Here is an 18,238-nt window from a genome sequence, read left to right on the forward strand (position 1 = left end):
TTAGGAAGCCCTGTTGCTGTCGAGACTACCTCCACCACAGATGTTCTCTCTTATGACCCGTTTTCCTCTAGTTTTCCTGGGGATACTGTGCTGATGACAGCCATACTATGACCCCCATCTCTTGAAGAAGGTCAACATCTCATCACTCAGTTGGTGCCCTTATCAGTGGAGGTCTGCTCTGGGGCTCCCTATCTGGTGAAGTAACTCCTCTGTTTCCATGATATCTTGGATAAAGATGTACCATTTGATAAATATGCCACTTCCAATCGACCTGTAAGCATATCAACATAGGCCAAGTATATGTAGCCCTCCAGCTGGAACATGCCTGCTTTAGTAGATTGAAAGGGGTATTCTGGTGATGAGGACAATTCTAGAGTTTTTTGATATAATAATGGTGGAAGGGTATCTTAAGATGAGCAGGCTGACCGATGATGTTGTAAATTGCCTTCCATCTCCGGCCAGTATATTGACTGGACTGCCCTCCTCAACACTGAGTCAAGGGCTTGATGGCCAGGATGCAGATTAGGAGCAACCTGCTGACGGAGACTCAGTAATAAGTACTCAGATATGCCGTTGTTCAAAAGCGTAGGTAACTAGGTCCCCGGTTATCGCTAATGGTCTCTGTCATCGTAACATTGTCGTATATGAGGAAGTTCTTGTGATTTCTGAGGGTCCCACTCTACTGCAGTAAATAGCTGGTCATTAGCTGTGATTCTGACTCTCACTTTATCCACAGTATATCCATCTCGTTCGAGGGCTTTCGATTCCTCAAGCTCCTCGTCATATTGTGACTTTAGGGCAGGGTATAATTACATGAAGTCATCCGTGAAGTTCCTCTTCCTAGGTTTTTAATTTACCTGGGTTTTTTCTTTAAATTTGAATAACCATGGGTTAACAACAGCTGACAGGCCTCTGTCAACTAATAGCTTGACGAGCGGGCGCCCCAGTAAGAAGAGTCATATAGAAGGCACCACACAGCCGCAGAGTCTTCTTCCACAACAGCATATACTGTCTCAGCAGGGTGAGACAATGACCAGCACATAAGACAATTCTCCAGTCTACCTTGCCACAGAAGGGTTCTCTATTGAAGTGCAACCACGATATTTCTGAAGGACAACAAAACCTATGCCCTCCTCCTCCTTCTTCCAGTCAGTGAGGATAGCAGAAGGGTGACTTTTATTGTAATATGCGAGACCATCCTTCACCATCTTGAAGATTACGTCTCGTGACAGCCGGAATCTCTCTTGAAGCTGCCTATAACAATCTAAATGTTACCTGACTGTATTTTGAGAAGCTCCCTGAAGGGATCCATGGTGGGGGCAGTGGTGAGGAACAGTTCCACCATGTTCACAAAACCATGCCACAATCTGTCAGATACAGTTGGCTTAGCTGGCATGGGAGAATTCTGCATAGAAGAGTGGTGGTCTTTGATAGACTTGTAGACAGCCCGGCCAAGGCAGAACCCCACAAACTTGACATCTGTCCTGCAGAAATGGAACTTTTCTGATTTAAGATTGATGTCCTTCTCTGCACATGTGGCTAATACGTTGAAGGTGTGAGAGAAGGCTTCCTCAACACTCGCTTCATAAAAAAGTGTCTTCTTACTTGAGTGTATGGGAACATCTCTGACAACATTATTAAAACATTGTGTTATAAGCATCACTAATGGAGTAGTGCCGAATGGACATCTTACAGTACTAGCTCTACCTCAATAAGCATTGGCAACAGTTTTAAGGGAGCTTGATGGGACGCAAGATATCATGTCAAAGGGCACGGGGGTGTCATGAGTCTCCCTAACGCAACAGACAGTAAGGCACTTGTAATCCATTGTATACTGGGATATTCAGATTTTTTCTGTGTACCATTCTTGCATACCATTTCGTTGTCTTCCCTTAAGGTATGGGTTATTATTATTATTATTATTATTATTATTATTATTACTATTATTATTATTATTATTAGTAGTAGTAGTAGTAGTAGTAGTAGTAGTAGTAGTAGTAGTAGTAGTAGTATTACTTGCTAAGCTACAACCCTAGTTGGAAAAGCAGGATGCTATATGCCCAAGGGCTCCTACAGGGTAAATAGCACAATGAGGAAATAAAATAAAGAAATAAACTTCGAGAGAAGTTTAACAACATCAAAATGAATCTTTCTTATATAAACTATAAAAACTTCAAAATAACACGAGGAAGAGAAACAAGATAGAATAGTGAGCCGGAGTGTGCCCTCAATCAAAAGATCTCTACCCCAAGACAGGGGAAAACTATGGTACAGAGGCCATGGCACTACCCGAGACTAGAGAACAATGGTTTGATTTTGGAGTGTCCTTCTCCAAGAAGAGCTGCTTATCATAGCTAAAGAGTCTCTTCTATCCTTACCAAGAGGAAAGTAGCCACTGAACAATTACAGTGTTGTAGTTAACCTCTTGAGAGAATAATTGTTTGGTAATTTTATTGTTGTCAAGTATATGAGGAAAGAGGAGAATGTGTAAAGAATAGGCCAGACTATTCTGTGTATGTGTCAACAGAGATTAAATAAACCGTAACCAGAGAAAGGGATCTAATGTAGTACTGTCTGGCCAGTCAAAAACACCAATAACTCTCTAGCAGTAATATCTCAACGGGTGGCTGGAGCCTTGGCCAACCTACTACCTATATGACGTCTTCATCAACTTGTGCTTTCACTTCATCATCTTGGCACCTGCCCCAGAATATGGGAGATATATGGCATGGATAGAGGCTGTTAGGTAGATTAGATGGGGCTTCCTGACCATCACATGGAAGGCCTCCCTGGAAGTGTTACGAGTTAAGAACAAAAAATGATGCTGTCGGCACATTTTCAGTCTAGGAACATTTCCTTCTAAAGGTGAATAAGGTATTGTCTGTAGTCTGAGGGAGGGAGAGGACGTTTGGCTGCCAGAATATGCAATATCTTTGCTGCCTATCATGAGGCTGTGTTGGGGAAATTCCCAGTCCACTCATCCAAGTCTTCTAGTAGTAGTTAATGAGAGAAACAACTTTTTAATTGTACTATATACACGTTTAGTATGATAAAGCCCCCGCAAGACGTTATTTTACAGGGCAACAAGCCTAAGGACTTCTGGTGGATGCTGGCAACATCCAGCAGGCCAACCAAATGCTGCAAGAGTCAGAACATTTGTTAAGAGAAGAGAGAAGGGACAGTCCAAGGACACATAGTTGGACACCATATCAGGAACTACCATGTCAGACACAGTTTTCCCATTCCCACTGCATGTGAAGGTGACCTTGATCGTTTGGTGCAAGGACTGGCAATCTTTGCTAACCACAACAGCACCTGATACCACTGACGTAGCAGCTGTCTCACTTAATTCGGTCCTTTCGCCTTTGCCAAATTTCTTCCAGTTTTTTACCATTTTGCAGCTGTGGCAAGTCATGACCTTTGTCGGCCACAAACCTCTCTTCAATGCTTGTTAACCTCCTCAGTTCCCACAAGAACATGTGGGAGGGGCCGCTGATTGCTGGATTGCCGCAACCAATTGCTGCTGCTCATTACAGTATAGGTGGTTGGTGGTGTCAGTGCCAGGTGCATAAGGAGTTTAGTATAGACAATACTGGATTGATTGAAATATTTTCATCTTCAATACTTGATCACTGAGGCTAGTCATAAATTATGCAGTAATATACATTGAAGAAGATTGCATGAATAATTGGATGGACACAAACTCTCAATAATTAAACTTCTGCATACACCTTTGAAAAAAAATCATATACCTTCTCGTCTTTGCCATGCAAAACACTAAAATACTCTACACATCTGCTTCCTGGTTAGAGGCTTAAAATACTAAAGTCTATAGCATCCTGGGCTTCTTAAAATGTAAGGGCACACCACTGCATATCAGAGTATCCAACATCTAAGGTGTGCTGATGGGCTGGAACACTGTTGAGTCTTATGTGATGGACTACTTATAGGGGTAGAAATCTACTGTTCTGCAACCAGTATAACATAAGGCATTTCCAAGACCAGAAAGTGGCAGATAACATTTCCACTTCACCCTTCTCTGGGACAGAGGGGTTGCTCTATGTCCTCCCGTAAAACCACAGAGCGAAACACTAGTAGCTGTGAATTCAGTATTGACAAGATGTTGGTGGCCTCAATACTGTAGGAATTTAGTGAGCCCTGACAGTGGTTAATATACTTTATGCCTTCAAGTGGGAGCCATGGTGTAAGGATATAAGTTAGTAAGAACTTCTTATGGCACCATGTTGGGTGGCTATGAGGCTGAATGACAAACATGAGTATGGAATTACTTTATTCCTCTGAGACCAGTAACAGACTGCTGGGTAGATAGTTGATGCACCAGAACTTAAAGCAAAAGTAAAAAATGCTTAAATGAAGCACAATTATCTTTTTTAAAAGTCATGATTTTTTAGAATGTCGGTCTGAGCTGACGAAATCGAATGCCGTGTTTTAAGGTTTCATTTGCATTGAAATACTGTAAATACACTAATAGTAGTTTTTTCAATTAATGTATGAATATTTATCCTACCACAAGTGAAAAAATAAGATAAAAAAAATTTACGTGAACATCAATAAATGTTTACAAAGTTAAAAATTTTATAGTAAATAACTCTCTCTCTCTCTCTCTCTCTCTCTCTCTCTCTCTCTCTCTCTCTCTCTCTCTGAGCTCCATCCGATCGGTGTGTGTGCAGGTCTCTCTCTCTCTCTCTCTCTCTCTCTCTCTCTCTCTCTCTCTCTCTCTCTCTGTAAAAATCCTTATGTTACATCTATGTAAATTAACATTTTTCTTTTCGTCGTTTTATCTACATTGTTTTGAGTGTATGCTGTATTTGCCAATTTCTAACTTTAAATATTACGTTTTGATTCTTATTCTTTGGCAACGTTTTGCAATTAAGAAATTTGGTATCAAATCAGGGTTTCGTTCTTTGCGAATACCGAATATGCGGATAACAAGAGTTGACTGTATTCCAAGGTTACAGTTCAGTGCTTAGTTCAGTTCTAAAGCATATAGATCAGGTTTGTAGTTTTTAGATATTATTGGAGATGTTTTCAGAGCTTTTCGTTTTGAGAAACCAAAATCCGATTGTTCTATTCCTTGGAATTTAGATGTGGTTCTCAAGTACTTGAGAGGTCTAATTTATGAGCCATTGAATAGAATAGGGTGAAAATAACTCACGGTGAATCTTAGTGAAATTCAAGTTCTTTCTAGGCATGTGAAAAATTTGTGGATAAATAATCCATTCTATCACTTTTACCAGGTTTAAGACGATTTTTTTTTCTTTTTCTTTTTTAATATAAAAAATTTGCCTGATCATTTCAGTACTCCTTCCTGAACTGAAGATGAATTTATTTGTCTTATTAGAGCTTCAAAGGTTTGCTCGAATAAAGCGGATTCAATTTGTGGTGGTGTCTAATTGGTTTTGTGGGGTCATGTTTCCTATTTGTCTTTTCTTGTTAAAGAGTCTCGTGATATTAAGAATACAGCAACCTCACTTAATTTCACTAAGAAATCAACCTTTCAAGGGTCCTGGCTGCAACTCAGCGGTTTACCACGTCAGAATTTGATAATCAATAATGTGAGAGAAGTTTTGTTTGTGTATAGAAATTGTTGAGATTTTAAGGCCTAGTTTCTTGGGGACCTTTCAATTTAAGGTATCAATATAAGCTTGGGCCTATAAGTTATATTTTACTTAATTAGTGCAGTATTTTTCTCAAGTAGTTGTGAAAATCCAGTTGCGGTTTGGTAAGGTGCTAAGATTTTAGGTGGGAATTTCAGCTTATGAGCTCATGTTATACTTTCCATCCTTTACGTAATATGTAAGGAGGAATTACGCTGCTTCGGTTATACCTTATATCATAATACTTTACCTGATTGATTTATAGTCAAGAAAAGGCCAAATTTGCTTAATTCATTTTATGGTAAATGCAAATAGCGAATAGTGTTACAATTATGAATTAAGAATTGGGAAAATTGTCCTAAGAAATATTCAAGATTATTTTTATCATCACCCTTTAACTACATCCTAAGAAGTTTGGTTGTCAGTTATTGAGTTTCATTTAAATAAATAAAATTATTATCATGAAAAGTATTTCGATACTTACCTGTGAATCACATAATTCTCCCCTCCCGGGTCCCCACATACAGTGATATATAAGAGTTAATACAAGTCTTGAACGACTTTTACAAAAGTAGTTAGGTAGATTTAGACATTCTTATGGGCCAAATAACGCAGTTTCCGCCAAAAAGTATGAGTATATTACCGCTTGGCTGGTATCCTGGAGGGTAGGAGGGTTATGGGGGTTGCAAAAAAAAAAAAAAAAAAAAAAAGAAACTTTTAAGGTTGAAAGGCTTGTGTTTTTTAAAGAACATCTATGTGACTACTAAGAGAGTATCGGAATGGTAAATTATATTATTGATAATCTGTGCTTTAAACAAGAAATTATGACACTAAAAGAAGTGGGATTTAAGAAACATCAAAGAAACTATAAATAATTTATGGAGGCACATTACATATGTGCGTGGTACTTGAGTAAGGCGTAAGGGCAATAATAACCAAATGTTCAAGAAGTGTAAAGCGTAATAGAAATGAACAGACGAGTAAAATAAAACTCTTTAAGGATATACATTTATTGTGCACACCACCTTTTACAAAAGAAATTTTCAACACCTGTCAAGCATTATTCTTATTTTTTGTTACAAAGCAATATGTACTTTAAAAAAACAAATGAACACGAATAAAGGACCAAAACATCTTTTAAAAGTTAATAGAAATGCCCATGACAATTGTCAAATAAATTTTTTTCTGTAATTTATTGTATAAATATTAATTTTGGAAACATAAATAGTAAAGAAAAGAGCGAAACCGGACTAAGTTATTCATTTTGGTCCAATAAATGGAAGATAAAATCTGTAAGGAGGAAGGTGGTGGGGTCTTTAAATAATTGTAATCGTTTGTTCCTTGTGGAGTGAAAGTGGTACCAAATGAATGCTTTGCTTTCATTATTTTTGTCTTTGGACAGGAAATGTGAGTTCATAGATATTGTAATAGCTTAAGTTATGTTGTTTATCTTCATACAACATTTTACTACTAATAATTTAGCATAAAATTTATGGAAATTTCTTACATGGAGTTGTTAAGGACTTGCTATATTTTACTATCCAAACAGATTTTTAGTCCTTGTTCTCTGTTTTTATAAAGTATATGTACACCTTGCAATGCATGAGTAATTAGTTAATATGTGCACAATAGAGTACAGTATTTTGCATAGAAATTTATTTTCCTTACAAGATGGAGTAAAGTGTGATACAGTGGTGTAATTTTTCATGGGTAAAAGGTCATGTTCAGATAACAATCAAAGGGTTATCGTATAAAGAATCTAGGGAAGAGGCACTAACTCACAGCCGATTATACATAGGCTGCTCCAGTTAATCGCATATCAACATTTGGAGGTCCTGCATAAAAATAAAAGGTTACAGCTCCATGCTAAAATTATCTGAAATGAAAAGGAGGATAAAACAAGAAATTTCATGATGGTCTGTCAAGTACGGAAATTTAAACAAAACCATATGGTAACCATTTTCTCTCATGTTAAACATGATCATAGTATTCTTTGAGATTTTTTGTTTTGTTTTAGGTGCAGCTCATGCTAAGGTCAGTAGCTGGAATAATATCTTTACCTAGCAAAGTAGAAATGGAGATTGATACGCGGTTAGAGGCTAAGGATCGTCTCCAGAATGGCCTTCCTCGGAGGCATTTCCATAGAATGGGACATCTTCATTGGCCTTATAGTGACTCCTTAGCTGAGATTGCTGGTTTGCTGAGCATTTCAAAGGCCGTCAGGGGCCTTTTTGATGAAGTTCATAAGCGGAGACGTCATGAATTGATGGATTTTAGAAAGGCTCGATATATGTTAATTAATTCTGAAAAATATACTGTATTGTAGGGAAATGTTATAAGCAGTAACAAATTGTTGAATTTTTGAAATCGTAAGAATTGAACTACTGTTACTATAATCTTGTTTATATTTTGTATTAAGTAACATTTTCTTTACAATATTGAGGAAAGGCCATCTAAGGTGTTGTGGTCTTGGGTAAACTAAGTCTGTAGTAATTTATCGATATATATGAAAATCCACAAAAAAATTCGTCCCAGACGACTCATCAGGGCCCTCTCAGACTAACAGCTGCTTTAGCGTTGTTGACTAACACCCTAAATAACTCTATACATATTTTCACATAGTTCACTCACTGTACTTTATCGTGCTGAATATAGAAACCACCCAGCTTACGAACTACTTCACTAGTTACGTTCTTGAAGGATGTTCATTTCTTGAATTGTTCGTAAGTCATTATTTTGCCACTTTATGTTAATAATACATAAATTGGTTACTTTTTGTGTGCAATATAGTTACCTATAACGAATTCTTTGATATGTTAAAATTTTATTGTATGTTTTATATGCATATATATAATACATAATCAAAGTTATAAAAATAAAACCTTCTCGCGTTTTGCAATTGGTACAATAAACTTGAGGTGATGGGTGAAAGGAAAATAGGAGGGGTGTGGATCATATTCTTCAGGCAGTGTAACATCACCTTGAGAATAAAATGGTGAAAAAAAATGCTGCCCTCAAAATGAGCAAGTGACCCAGGCTTTATCATTCAGCATCCAGATGTCAGGTAGACCACTTTTTGTCACATTTTTAAGATCATGTGGATTGGCGGCACGTTAAAGTAAGAGCTGTTTACACTTTTAAATGCCAGTAGCATTGCAGCCCAGCAGTGGCGTTAGCTAGTCCTTCGCAATCTTAATCCGGGCATCGTCTTCTCATGACTATTATTAGTTTTTTTCTGACATTTTTTTCTCTCTAAGAGGCTAATTTCATTAAAGTAAAAAATCTGTTAAGGTGTGTAACCTCCCTTCTGTATCCTTTTCCTAAGCATGTTCAGGAACTTTACTGTTGCTGCTTTCTCTGCACTAGCCACCTTGCAGCTAACTGTTTTGTAGTGAAAATTGTCATGTTTCTTCAAACGATAAATCCAGCCATAACTCACAGAAAAGGTCTTCCCTTGTCTGAGCTTTTAGATCCTCAAAAAGACTTACTGCATTCTCTTGCATGAGCATGAGGCTAAGTGGTACCAATCTCTCCCTCTGATGTTCAATCCATGTGCGCAAAATTTTCCAATCTTTTATATCAGTTTTTAATTTTTCTAGCTGATTAGTATTGATTGCATAGGTATTAAAGCTTAGAAATGCTCTATAATATGGCCTTTGTTCTTGTAAATCATACCAACCATTAAACAATTCATTATATACAAACTGGCCAGTCATCATCTTGTCATCATGATCTAATTTCTTAATTATGGAAACCTTCCATAAGGATTGCTTGCCACTTCTAAACACTGCCATTATCTTTACTTGCTTACATCTCTATTAGCGATTATGGATAGGATTATTTAATAAGAAAAAAAGATACTGCACAGTTACACAAAACAACTAAATATTTTAAACAGCTGGAGCACAAACAAACACGCATTACTTCTATAAAATGCAGCCAACCTGATTTACTTATGCTGTAGGCATGGCACAGGGTTGCAGCCAAATAATGTACTATGCACTTACGGAAGATTGCGGACAAAATTTAAAGTATTTTCATTATTACAACATGTTTTTTGTATGTATGAATGTTCGCAATATGAATGTTCGTAAGTAGGGTGATATCTCTATTATCTAAGTGTATGGTACAGTACCTTGCAAACTTTCATTTTTACACCCTTTCCTTAGCAAACTTGTAAATCATCTAAATAGGTTTCTTATGAATTTTATATTCTCTTGGCAGTCCCTCATTCTTATACATCAGCATGATTTTATGCTGCTCATTGTGTTGTAATGTATTATTTAGTTTGAAACCATATCCTCCTTATTTCATTCCATCTTTCTAACCATTGTAGACCTATATATATATATATATATATATATATATATATATATATATATATATATATATATATATATGTATATATTAGCTCTTGCATACCATTATGCTTGGAGATGTAATGCTATCAAGTAGTTTCTGTTGTCTCAGTCTTTGTTTTCTCCGATCCAAAGTAATGCCCCAACTTGAGGATAATGCTTACTTTTGCTTATCAGATTTTAGTCATACCTCATGTTATGTCAGTAATTAGTTCCAAGTCTCGTGACTTGAATTAAATCATCCCTTCAATAAACAACCTGGATACCCTATAAACACTTATTGGCTACCCTCTATCATCACTTAATTAATGTCTTTGTAGTGATCCATTTTTTTAAAATTATTAGAAAATAATTAACATGACGCATGACTATATCATTGCATAATGTTTGTTTTTTCAATGAAGTCTTGTATTGTATTTTGAAGGCTTTATATGTGTTGATGGTAATTTATTCTTGTGAACAAGCTATTTTTCTCTTTCTGGCTGAATCGAGACACATCTGTTATTATCAACGTGATTTCTGATTCTAGTGACATTAATTACTATAGTATGATCCCCATTGACTTATTTTTATGTGCATGTAAGATCTCAAATCACTTGGAAAAGTTTCCAATTCAGCTTCAAAATGTTCTGTATATCTTTTACTGTTTAAACTGTAGTTGATAGTAGACTATGCTTCTTCATTTAATATTTCCATACTTTGGCATGTGTTAGATTGGTACTAAATTTATATATTTATCAGTGACCCTCTTTTTTAATCAATGGAATTCTTATGTTTCATGCTGTCCCATAGGTCACGATACTCTTGGTGCGTATTGTTATATTTTTTTGTGGAAGTGTAATTTTTGAAGCCATAACCTAATTTTTTTATTTTGCTTTAGAAAACCAACAAGTAAATTAAATTCTTCTTTGTTATTGTGGCCTTTAGTGGCCTTGCAGATTGTTCTTCATTTTGCTTTCTTAACCCTTTGAGCATCAACCCCACACCAAATAATTTGGCCTTCAAGCCCCCCCCCCCCCTCCTTTTTTTTTTTTGGATATTTTACATAACTCATCTAAGCAAAATTACACAAGGTACAAGTTTACAACATTTATTAACGTGTAGCTGATTATTCAATTTCCATTACAATGATATATAATGTTAAATATTTTGTAAAATTTCATATACGTAACTAGAAAAAGAAAAACAAATATTGGCACTTGCTGGGTATAAATTACATAGTTTTTACCCAACGTGAATTACGTCTTATGGCATTCAAAGGGTTAGATTAATTCAAAGTCCACTTGATAGTCATGGATCAGTATCAGTTTTTACTTGCAAGATCAGAGCATCATAAAAAATGTCAAAATGTCATTTTTTTATTTATTTATTTATTTATTTTTTTTTTTTTTTTGTCAGCATCGAAGGTGTTTCACAAACTGTTTTACATGTCAGATTTATATTCAAAGAGTCTATCTGTAAGATACTTTTTTTATTCTGAATCATTAAGGGGAAAGAAAATGGTGCATTGCAAATTAGATGAAGTCAGTAAAGGAATATTAATGCCTAATAGGAGATGCAGGCTAAAAGCGTTATTCTGAAATCGTGCTTGATAAAGGTTTTTACAGTTGCCAATGCCATGGCACTTAGAAATGTGTACGGGTAAGCCTTTTTGTCGCATAAGTTCAAATTTAATTTAATTTTTCTCATCAGGCTCAGCACTTTATAGCAATATTGACAGGACACCTTAAACTTCCCTCAAGTGAAGAAATGGTTACTCTCACTTCAGAGGAGATGAATCAGAAGAACGAAGATGGAATCCCAAGTAGACACTATCACAAAATTGGCATGAGTGGTCAGAGAAAATACACAGAAGAAGTCGTTGAGGAAACTGGCTGTACACCACCAAAATCATATGTTTTCCCAATGCTCACAACTGTTTTTATTAGACTCATACTTGATGCAACTCACTTCAAAGAAATCAGATACAGGGTTCTTCCAGATGGTGGTTTTGAAGAGTTCAAAAATGGCAGATTAGTCAGTACCAAACTTGATATATTCGGCCTTGTTTTAAAGAGAATTTTTCAAATGAAATTCCTTGACTGTTATCGTTTAATGAAGTTTATTGCAGTTATGATCATTAGAAGGTTAGGTGGATTGATAGGTCTTTATAAATAATTTTTACTACATGATGCGGCAGCCCTTCAGTGATGGGTAGATTAGAGTGCAGTACTTAATGTATGCTTATTTTTCATTTAGGACATTAAACTAAAATATTTTTATATATGTTAGATTTGATTCGCATTTTTTGAACAATGGTCATTAGCTATTGCATAATGTAATTTCACGTGAAGTAATTTTGCCTGTTGATTTTTAAAGATTCTTAGTCTTTCACTTATTTTTTCCTATTTCCTCAAGATGTTTATTTCATGCTCAAATGTACTTCATAGAGAAGCAATGCCGGACAGATTAAAATAGCTTTTGCAGTACGGTATTCATGTTTTTTTAGTAAATTGGTAGTTTTATGAGGATAACCTCATTCAAGTGGAATATTTACATTTTTTTTTTCACATTTACTGTATAACATGCAAATCATTTAGATATCTTCCTTATTCCTTTTGTTTAAACTATTTAAGAATCTGAATTTTGATATACTGTATTCAACTATAGAAAAAATAAATTCTCAAAAGAATTAGATAGACCAAGTACAATTACTCTTGCCAGGTAAATAGCTGGTTCAAAAAGACAAGCTTATGAACTTACAACAATTAAGAAGTTTTGAAAAAAGAAAAACCCTTCATTTGGGGCTGTATTGTTTGATCCCAAAGACTATTCTGTAAAGACTAGACCAGGCAATCCTAATAAAATATGATATACCAAAGAAATATTGTCTTCTCAGCGCTAAAGCTATTGTATCAACGTGCAAGGCATGGACTCGGTGTGTATAATGCTGAATTCGTCTGCCAACTGATGACTTGTCACCCACTGAGAACTGTTATTAATGCTGAAGACAATGCTTACCAGGGTGTTTGCTTTTTCACCTGGAAACCATCTTTACAATCTAGAAGTACATCTCAGTAATGCCCCACTTCCCTCCACGAGTCTTGGGAACTACACAACACCTCCCGAAAACATGGGGGTTTCTTTCGTCAAAACCTCTTTTTAGGGGATTAGGCTGCTATGAGGTTCCCAAAGATTTCCTGATTCCCCTGACCACGTAGGTGCCACGATCAAGCTGAGTACCATATTTAAGCAAAACATCAAGCATTCTTATATAGTGAACAGAACACTATAGGAGTTGGTAACAACGGTCGTTGCAAAGTGAAGGACTGCGTAATTTTGAGAAACATGTCTGAAACTAAATCCACATTTGAGGTCTGGGAATTTCTGTCATTACATATTTCTATGACAGAATTGTTGATGGCTTAAGATTCCTATCTTCAAAGAGGTGGAGCAGAAGGAAGCCAAGACGTCCAAAAGTATCTGGCAAAGGATCCTACCCCTAAGGAAGTTCATTCATGCCTTCCACATTGACTAGTATGTCTTGCAAAAGAAGACTTCTTACAGTCCATCAAATATGTAACGTTGTTAGCCAAGAAGTCTTCTCTTTATATACTAGATAGAAAATCATGGTAGGATGATTCTGGGTCAGGAAGGAGGGGTCAAAGATATTCCAACTTTCTACTCTCTGATACAGCTGTGCTGACCGAGAGGGTATGACTTCAGTCTCGCCTACTGTAGGAGTGGAAACCATAGAATTTTTGGCCACAGTGGAGCCACACGTACAGATATCCCTTTGAAGTCTGATAGTATCTTCAAAACCTTTGAAACCCAATTCATTCTAGGAATCAGACATATCGAAGACCAGTCTAGGTTCAAAGTATCTCTTGCAACTACTTGAAAATCAACATTTGGAGCTACTTGAATATAATTTTATGATTTTCTATCATTTCCAGAAGACCCACTTAGCGATCCAGGATAATTTTGAGGATCTCGAGGAAGGGGCTCTAATTTAAAATACGCTCTTAAACCAGAGCTGTCTGCTTGGACAAGGCATCTGCCAGCACATTGATAAATCATGACTGGAGTGAGGAGCAAATCCCTCTCTCGAAAGAATTTCATGATTAGAAGAATTACTGCATTCAGAGTTCTTGAAGTATGATAGTCGATAAAGATTTTGTTGTGTGAGTTCCTTCGTACACTGAGCTTTTTCATTGCCACGAATACCGCCACCATCTGTTCCAACATATTTATGTGAAATGCAGCAAACTAAAAGGAGCCGTTCCGGAACATGTAGGTCTCCTCTGTATGACTTTCCCAACCCAGCATGAATGCCTCTGTGTAGAGAATCATGTAAATCAGGGGAGGACAGGACCAATAGGACTGACATGACGATAGCCTTTGGTGATGTCCATGGTCTGAGGATCCGTTTGTAGCCATTGGGTAGATGGGAACATCTGTCCCAAAGCCCCCTGTCAAGGTTCCCTCCTCCACACCAAATTGAAGTCTTTCAACCTAGTCTTTAAAACTGGACCAGTGATTGGAGCTAACTGGAAAAGTCCAGAAATCCTTTCCAGTTGCTATCTGAAGAAAAGAGGACTCCAAAGAAAAATTATGACCATGCAAAAGATTCTTTTTGAGCGGCCTTTGGTAGGCCTAGGGAGGATTTTACATGTTCCAGCAAAGGCCTAACCATTTGAATATCGTTCTTAGAATTAGTTTTGATTTTGTAAAGATGATCAGATATCCTACACCCTAAAGAAGATGATGGACATAATTTGTGTACGTGACGCATAACTCTCCCCTCTGGTAAGACTAGCCAGTTATACAAATAAGTAATGACTTGAACTCCCTGTAACCACAGTAGTTTGATCACTAACTTTTCTGGTTTTGTGAACCCCCAGAGAGCTATAATGAGACCAAATAGGATTAATCTAAACCTGCATAAACACCTCTCAAGACAAAAAAACCAGATAAGGCCGAAAGTGAGGAATAATAAGAAGCAAGGTGTTAACTGTTAAAGTATTCACCTTAGCTCCATCACTAGGGATTGAGGAAAAAGGTACTGATAAAGAGGGTTATTGTATAGGAACTCATCTACTTCCATCTTATCCAGATGACAAGATGCTATTACATGATGTCTTAGTGAGTATTTGCTTTGGCAAAGATCTGGTTCGTCTCATGTGAAGATTTACACTGCAACTTTGCCGTAGCTGAGCAAGCACTATGTCATCCAACAGGAGCTCCTACCTCCAGATAAGGCATAACTGACACCAGAGATAAATAGTGTCAGTCCAGTGCTGGACTCCCCCACCCTAATTTCCTCAGGAATCCGGAAGAAACCATTACTTGATTTGTGCTTATACAGGAATCCAGTTTCTTGGGGAAAAGAACCTCACCAAAACCCTTGCAGTTATGTGAAACCTACTAACCCCTCAGGGTAAACCACTAGGAAGGGATTACGTTCTTTATGGAGAGTGAAATCTCCTTTCAGCAACATCTCTCCATGAATTCATACCCATCTTTACCATTTTGATCAGGAAGGGTATTTTCTGGCCTGGCAATTTCATCTCAACCACAGTCTCCTTAAATAGGCTGTGATTGAGCAGCACCCCCCAACATCTAAGACTACTTCCACCAGACTGTCAAGGGCTGTCTTGTATATCATTCAAATTCCACTTCATCAAAGGGAATATCTACACTGAAACACGTTAGGTCAAGGCCAGAAACCGCATCCTGTGCCAGGTTGCCAGTGGTTACCCCATGGAGTCCCCACCCCTCTACATCCATAGTACCATAGTAGAACCCGCTACTACCGACACCTCTATCATCACTGAACCCAGAGGATGCGAGCCTGAAGAGTCAACCCTCAGTGGCACTTTCTTGTGAGCCTGAAGAGATAAAGGCCCAGCCACTGCAAGATCCTCAGTTTGGAACAGGAAGGGAACAGGAGGAACACGGTAGCTTGGAATTGAAAGAGCCCTGTAAAGAACCAGCATAGAAGGAGCATACTGAGGCCTGGAATCTGGCCCAAATCAGTAAGGATGTTTGCCTGTCCAGAAGTAACCTGAATCTGAGCATTACGAGCAAGATAGCCTCCCGGATAGACTAAAGTCCCCTATGATTGCCCCTGGATTGCTTCAGGGTGTAGATCATCCTCCGACACAAAATTTTCTGCTTGGTTAAGAATTTGATCCTATGCCAATTCTCGATCTTGTGAGCAGCAGAACTCCTGGAGTTCCTTATTTGGTAAGTATTCTGAAGAGCATGAAATCAGAAATCTTTTCACCTACATTGAAAGGAAAAAAGCACGATATTTTAAGCATACTGACGTTGCAACCTTGTTTATGGCTCCTTGAACCCAATGCAAGTAGATAGAAAAATTTGCAGGCTCACATGCTCTGCCTCTAAGAGGCACAACAGTCACTTTGATAGGGACACCGAGTTTATCACCAACGATGTTTGACAGGGGTGTTACACCCCACCTGGTTACACCAAGCATTCAGTTCATTTTGCTGTAATGTGAAAAAAAAAAATTGATAACTTAACATTTGGTTAATAAGAGGAAAAGAGAGCCTGCCTTTTCCATTCACCTAAGGAAAAAGGGACCAAAACTACTACTCAACTCGTCATTATAGAAAACTTAAGAGGCTAGGGATAGGTCAACCCAATTGTTGTGTATTGTAAAAAAAAATCTTAAATTACATGAATTCATTTTCCTTCTTATATTGCCTATTTGTAAACTGTGTACACCCACATATAACGCCATCTAGGTTTTCAATAATACCTTGACAGTGTATTTCCTTCTCTCAATAGTCCTTGGCTGTGAAGGGAAAATATATTCACTGCGAAATTTTCAACTTTTGTCTAGTGTAGATTTAACCTTCAACAGCATTTATTATAGCTACATTCAGGAACCACATTTGTAATAACTATATATAGTTTTATATGTAACTGTGTCAGGCCTCTGTGAATAAACTATCGGAAAATATCCTTTGTGTTCTCATTAAAAACACATCACCAATTATATAAGATATATACATCCCAAGAGGACTAATCATTTCCCCTGATTACCCTATGAATTATCAAAATCCTCTTGACAAGTCGGAAGGTAGTCGCACCCATAACCGCATATACCCTGAGCATCGCTCCTGAATAGAGTATCCCTTCTTAGCTCACGGTTATGCATCCTTAAGAGCTGGATAGGGAGGGGACCCCAGCCACAGAGAGGGAAGTACTCCGCCTTGAGAGAAACAATCTCTGCCTCTGGGAAAGAGGTCATACATTATTATTATTACTAGCTAAGCTGCACCCCTAGTTGGAAAAGCAAGATGCTATAAACCAAAGGGTCCCAACAGGGAAAATAGCATTATAACATTATAACCTAAAAACCTAAAAACCTTTTTGCAGGTTTATGCCTAAAGCTGTAAAATGTAACCATTATATCATTTTCATAGAAACTGGTTCACGATAATGATATATATATATATATATATATATATATATATATATATATATATATATATATATATATATATGTATATATATTTATATATGTGTATATATACATATATATATATATATATATATATATATATATATATATATATATATATATATATATATATATATATATATAATATAATATTCACTATGGCAAAATACTACACAAATCATATGGTAGGTTATATGGGGGAAATTCCCTTTGCCAATTACTTCATCTACCCCTATAGTTTATATTAAAAAAATTTCAAAATTGCTATATGCTTTACAGAAATTCCAAACACAATCAAATCTGTACATGTACAGTATATCATGTATTAATGCATAAAATATTGAGCCTAAACTTACAGGCTTCAATACATTCTATCAAACCCAAAAGAGCTTCAAAAGCTCTGTACCAGTCATCTTTAAAGTAATTACTTACATTACATTATTGTAGTATGTTCCTCACATGTTTATGCATAATTCAATTATATACAATATGGTAACCTTACCTACCATGTAATAACTGGTAAACTAACTACAGTATAACTGAACACTACTTACATAACTATGTGCAGTTTCCATGCCATATCTCTTATCTCAGCTTGTCTATCAAATCAATTTTCCCCATTAAAGATACTTGAAATGAGGGATGTGAATGTATTATATTTGGAGTAAAATTTGTCTGCAAACAAGGATTTCTACATTGAATGAGAAGAAATAATAATGTGGGGTTATGATTAATGTTTTTCTTCATAGTGTTAGTGTTTGTGTGGAGTTAAGTATTAAACATAGTGT

General features: G+C 36.7%; 1 protein-coding gene across 2 annotated transcripts in view; it reads left to right on the forward strand.

Annotated features, from left to right (window-relative positions):
* Positions 1–12,511, forward strand: part of LOC137627716 (uncharacterized) — a 252,300-nt gene extending 239,789 nt beyond the window's left edge. Inside the window, exon 8 of one of the 2 annotated variants that reach the window (XM_068358974.1) lies at positions 7,636–7,983. In XM_068358974.1, the coding sequence (XP_068215075.1) occupies positions 7,636–7,944 (309 nt within the window). In that variant the 3' untranslated portion in view covers positions 7,945–7,983. Of the gene's footprint in view, positions 1–7,635; positions 7,984–11,668 lie in introns of those variants that run through there. The other variant, XM_068358971.1, reaches the window with a different exon arrangement.
* Positions 12,512–18,238: the final 5,727 nt, after the last annotated feature.

Source organism: Palaemon carinicauda, chromosome 35 (assembly GCF_036898095.1).
Source record: "Palaemon carinicauda isolate YSFRI2023 chromosome 35, ASM3689809v2, whole genome shotgun sequence".
NCBI classification, from domain to species: domain Eukaryota; kingdom Metazoa; phylum Arthropoda; class Malacostraca; order Decapoda; family Palaemonidae; genus Palaemon; species Palaemon carinicauda.